At 56.1% G+C, this 5604-nt stretch overlaps 1 protein-coding gene across 1 annotated transcript; it reads right to left on the minus strand.

The window, feature by feature from the left end:
• Positions 1 to 519: 519 nt before the first annotated feature.
• Positions 520 to 2494, minus strand: MYOG (myogenin). The gene is made up of 3 exons (XM_075540536.1): positions 2030 to 2494; positions 1256 to 1337; positions 520 to 646 (listed from the first exon to the last, which is right to left on the minus strand). Exons 1-3 carry the CDS (start codon positions 2492 to 2494, stop codon positions 525 to 527), a joined length of 669 nt encoding a protein of 222 aa, XP_075396651.1. The 3' UTR covers positions 520 to 524.
• Positions 2495 to 5604: the final 3110 nt, after the last annotated feature.

Below are 5604 nucleotides of genomic sequence, written 5' to 3' on the forward strand. Positions count from 1 at the left end.
AAAACAAAACATAAAACCATTAGAAGGTTCCCAATATTCACTGCAAAAAGCTTGGCCCCCCAGGGACTTGGGAACTGAGGATTGTTCCTCCCCCTTTTCCCCTCCTCAATTCAGGGCAGGCCCAGCCCAGGCCCTGCATTCGGAAGAGACGAGAGCTTGTCCAGCTGTGCACCGCTTTGTCTCTTGAGGCGTTTCCCAGGGAGGTTGGCGTTGGAGGAGTTGGAAGCTCCTGAGTTTGCTCCCTGACCCAGGGGGCACCTGTGGGGGTGCTGTGGTCCCCTGCTTTATCACCTGGGAGACGGGATGCTCTCTGCTCTAAAGAGGCAGCGGAACGTGGGAGCCCCTTCCCCCGCCGGGTGGTGGGTGGACCTTATGCAGATCAGGAAGGGATAGTCTGGCAGTTGACAGCCCTGGGCCGCCTTCCTGGCATCAGGGCAGCCTGGGTTAGGAGGTCCCGGCTGCACAAGTGGTGGTGGCCCATCCAGCTCAGGGGCGCGTGCCGATGCCTGGTCCGGCAGACGGCCTCAGTTGGGCAAGGTTTCATCTGGGAAGGCCACAGAGACGTCCCCCACTGTGATGCTGTCCACGATGGAGGTGAGGGAGTGCAGGTTGTGGGCGTCCACGGGGTCCGCTGTGAGCAGATGCTCTGCAAAGAGAAGGTGGGTGGATGAGCCTCAAGGGGGCTGGCGATGACGGCCTTGGGGTTCCAAAGAGGGGAGGAGTTTGTTAGGGTGTCTTAGCGTTTTCTGTAGGGCAGGTGGGCAAGCAAAACTCAGAAATCCTGTTCCCTCAGGGCCTGCCTTGCCTCATGCCAGGGTGTGTCCACCGGCCGCCTCCATGTGCTCCCTCGTGAGATTAGGGCTTGGAAGCAGCTCTTCTGAGGTGGAGCCAGGGTAGTAGAAAGTGGAGCTGCCCTTTGCTGAGCCAGGTTCTGCTGCACTGAATCAGCAGTTCCCAGGGAGCCCTGGGGCAGGAGCGCTCACCCCTCGGTGGAGAAAGGTCAGCTACCAGGCACCAGCTGGGGAACTAACAGGCACCAGCTGGCGAACTAACTGCAGGAGGCCCAGACCATTCCTCATCGGGTCAAGGCCTCGGGGAAGCACCCTTGGAAACCTGTGTCCAGCGGGGCCAGAGAAAAGCCACGGAAGGGGGACTGGAGCAGGAAATAACGGTAAGAGAGCAGAACCAGCTCTGAGGGCGGAGAACTGGGGTCAGAGGGGGCTAGAGCAGAGCTTCCCACCCCCAGCCCACTTACCCGCTGAGTTGGGGCCGAACTCCAGTGCGCTGCCCCACTCTGGACTGCAGGAGGCGCTGTGGGAGCTGCATTCACTGGGCACCTGCAAGATATGGGGAAGGCCCAGGGTCAAGCCACAACCCTTCTTAGATGTTTCTCTCTGTCCAATCCCAGGGAGGCAGGAGTCCCTATGGTGGGGTCAGAGGCCACTAATTCAGGTCAGGCCACCCTGGACTCAAGAATCTTCACAACCAACTCCTTTCACACCCCACCTTGACCCAGAACCTCTGCCCACAGGCCTTTCCTGGCTTGACCCTGGACACCCAACATCAAGGGTTCATCAACTTCCTTCCTCCAGGGATGAGCGAAGGCGGCAGCGTCTGGCCCAATCAAATAGACCTGCTGGGTTCCACTGGGGCAGAGCGACTGGTGGGGGAGCTTGCCATTTTGATTCTGCCACCAGCACACCCCCCCCTTCCTGGCCTCTCCATCTCCCCTAGAATAATCTTCATTCCTAGCCGGCTGACCACACACGTTCCTGGATTCTTCCATTGGGGACACCGCATCTCCTCCCTAGTGCCTTTATCTTGTCTGCAGAGTTGGGTGGGCAGGGGCACAGGAAGTGAGCCGGACAGCCCAGCCCTGACACAAAGAAGGGGTCCGGCAGCCTCTCCCCCAACCCCGAGACTGCTCTGGCAGCCTGCCGCTGCGTTAGGCTGAGGAAGCGTGCTGTCCAGGTGGCATCCTCTTGCCCCACTCCCCAGGGCCAGGTGGGCGGGCGGGAGGGCCACTTACCCCCGGCTGGGGCCCGCCCCGGTAGCGGAGGTCGCGCTCCTCGTGGTTGAGGGAGCTGAGCAGGGCCTGCAGGCGCTCGATGTACTGGATGGCGCTGCGCAGGATCTCCACCTTGGGCAGCCGCTGGTTGGGGTTGAGCAGGGTGCTCCTCTTGAGAGCCTCGAAGGCCTCATTCACCTTCTTCAGCCTGCGCTTCTCCCGCAGCGTGGCTGCCCGCCGCCGGTCCACCGACACCGACTTGCGCTTACACACCTTACATGCCCACGGCAGGCACTGGCCCGGGCAGTGCTCCGGGGTCCCCAGCCCCTTGTCCTCGAGGGGCCCGCGGACCTCGGCACTCAGGCCGAGCTCAGTCCGCTCATAGCCTGGAGGCTCGAAGCCCTGGAGGTGGACAGGCAGGTAGTTTTCCCCATCATAGAAGCGGGGCTCCTGGTAGAAGTAGGGGGATGTCTCATACAGCTCCATGGGGTCGGAAGAGACTGGTTCCTGCCACCGGCCCCCACGCTCCTGCAGCCCCTCACGCCAACTGCTGGGTGCCATTTAAACCCTCCCCGCTGGCATGGAACCAGAGATAAATATAGCCAACGCCACCGAAACCTGAGCCCCCCTCTAAGCTGTTGCTGCACATCAAGACGTTTACAGTGGATTACGTGTGATTCCCCTGCCCGCTCCCCACGGCCCCCGCCCCACCCAGCCAGCCTGCCCCGGGTCCAGGTCGGCTCCTGTGCACGGGCCGGAGAACGTCGGGTGTAATTTGATTAGTTTTCGTTTCTCTGCCGTCCCTGTGGGACAGGGGAGGAGGGGGAGGACACACATTCTCCTCTCTCATCTGCTCCTGTCCATTACTTCTAGCTGGACCGCCTGCCTGCTCTGCTCTGCTCGTCCCAAAGTGTGTGTGTGTGTGTGTGTGTGTGTGTGTGTGTGTGTGTGTGTGTGTGTACCTTAAGAAGTCAATTTATCTATCTCTTTGCTTCCTGGTATCACCTTAACCAGATTATGACGCTCAGATAGACTCTTTAAACAACAACAACAACAACAAAAACACTTCCCCAAAGAATGTGATTATTTCCAATGGAGGGGCATGTCTGGGAACAGGAAGGACTGAAAGTCAGAGGACAAAGGGATTCAACTTCTGAGTTTCTAAAGGAGCTTTGCCCTCCGTCATAGACGCTCTTAGGTCTCACGTGACAGGGCAAGAGGCAAGAGGATTTTGGGTTTGGGGTTTTGGCAGTGGTCCAAGGGGCGTTTTCCTTGGAACACAGCTGGTCCAAGTCCGAGGGGGCATTAGAACTTGCAGTCCCACCTTGCCTGGCCCTGCTGTAGTGCCCTCAATGAAATCCTCTGTCTCTTCCCTCCTTTGTTGCCGGATCATTTGTCCATCCTCCTGTGACCCCCTCTCAACAATGTTTCTGGGCTGTTAGGACCCCAGCATTCTCCTGGCTCCTTGGGGTGGGTGAAGGGTGGAGGGGAGAGAGAAAGGGCCATCAGACTGTGTTTCAATCCCTCCCCTCCTTGACCCCCTGGCTTGGTTGCTTGTCTCTTCTGGTCGGTGTCCTCTGTCTCGAGGGTCGGGTGGTGGAGGGAGGATTTAATCTGTGGGCTTCTCAGTCCACAGTTGCCTCTCAGTAGAGGCCTTAGGGTCTGAGGGGACTTGTTCTTCTCAGTGCCCTGAGCAGGCCTCAGAGACCCCCAGTGGGCACTAAGAGATTACTGAGAAGTCCCAGGCAGGAGCGATACCCTGCACGACCTTACTCTCCCGCCAGCCACGGTGGGCACCTAGTTCTACCTCATCCTAATCCCTGGATCTCCTCCCCAGATGGCCATGGTCCAGCACGTGCTGACCTCACAGGCAGCTCATTCCACTGAGGTGTGGCTGCGGTCACCGGAGTCCTTCCGCATTTTGAGCTGCAATCTGTCCTCTGTAACCTTTACCTCTTGACGCTACTTCTCTGTCGGGCCCTCCTGATATAGTTGGATCGTGCCTGTGACAGCTGAGGATGACCTGCTCAGTCAGACTGGTGGCCTGGACCGTGCAGGGGATTCAAGGAAGACCTCACAGGGCGGCTGAGAACTGACCAGAGTCTGGGAACCAGGACCATCCTGCTCTCCATTTGGGGTAGGACACAGAGATGAGGAAGGGACATAGACGGACATCAAAAGCGCTTTGAGCATGTTAGGGAGAGCAGGGAGACGTGAGGTCCTAATCCAGTTCTTGGCCTCACCAGTGAGATGGCAAGTGGCCACCATGGAATTTAGAAGTTCAAAGCCTCCTTTGATTCCCAGCCAACTGGGCTGAAAAGGAAATAATCTCTACTCCCAACACACCCCTGATACTAACAAAGGACAGGGGACACAAGCCTTTGCTGCAGTTGACACACCAATTCTATGAGCCCTCAGAAACAGGCAGGCCAGCTACGATGGAAGTCCAGAGCTTGTATCTCTTTGTTCATTTGGGATCAACTCTGACTTGCCCTTAAACAACGTGTTCATTTCCACAGAATGTGGAGGAGAGCTGGTTTTGTTCTGTGATGCTTCCCAGAATCTTATCCCCGAGGTCTAGTGAGCACGGGCCCTGAATGCGTGTGTTAAATGACCGTGCTAGCAAGAGCGATTTTAACTCCACTGTAAACCTGGGGGCCCAGATCAATTGCCAGTGAGTGGATTCATCAAAAGAGTATTTCAGTAGTTTATGGAAAGGCAGAAATAAGGATTTCTGGGGAAGGCCCAAGGAGGAGGAGAGGCTGGGCGGGGTCACGGAGCACAGGCAGGGTTTGACCAGGAAGAGGAGATACGATATCCCTGAAGTGCAGAGGAGACCTGGACAGGCTGGTCTACAGGGAGCTCAAGTTCAGGTAGCGTGGTAATTGGGACACATCTGCAAAGGTGAGCGAAGCTCAGAGGGACTTGAATACTGAGGTGAGGAGACTAAATAGAAGATCATGACACTAAACCAGGAATGAGGTGACTAAGGTCTGGACCATTCAAGAAGCATCTGGATGGGTCATCTGCCCAGAGAGAAATCATGATTCAATGTGTGTGTGTGTGTGTGTGTGTGTGTGTGTGTGTGTGTGTGTGTGTGTGTGTGATGGTTGTTGGATTAAATAGATTGAAACCTGGGACATGGACCAACCCAATAAATGTTAGTCCCTTTTCCTTCTTTTTTTAAAAACATTTTATTGTGGACTCATACAACCCTTATCACATTTGTACATTCGTTACCCTCATCATTCTCAACACATTTGCTCTCCACTTAAGCCCCTGGCATCAGCTCCTCATTTTTCCTCCTCCCTCCCCGCCCTCTTTTTGTTTTGTCTTTTTCTCCACTCCTGACCATCGCCACTCACACCCTGGGACCCACAGTTCTCCTCAGGTGACTGCTCGGGCTGTGCGGTTGCCTCCAGGGAACCAGAGTCATAGAAATAGGGAAGCAAAACCCCTGCTCCACTTTGTGTGCCTAGATGAACTCACTCCTTCTTCAACCACGAAACATGAATTCAACCATGATTCATTCAGCCATGAACCTGAATTAGACCCATTCTTCCGGTCTTCAAAGTCCTTATTGTTGAATAAGGAAT

The sequence above is a fragment of the Tenrec ecaudatus genome, chromosome 1 (genome assembly GCF_050624435.1).
Source record: "Tenrec ecaudatus isolate mTenEca1 chromosome 1, mTenEca1.hap1, whole genome shotgun sequence".
In the NCBI taxonomy this organism is placed as follows: Eukaryota; Metazoa; Chordata; class Mammalia; order Afrosoricida; family Tenrecidae; genus Tenrec; species Tenrec ecaudatus.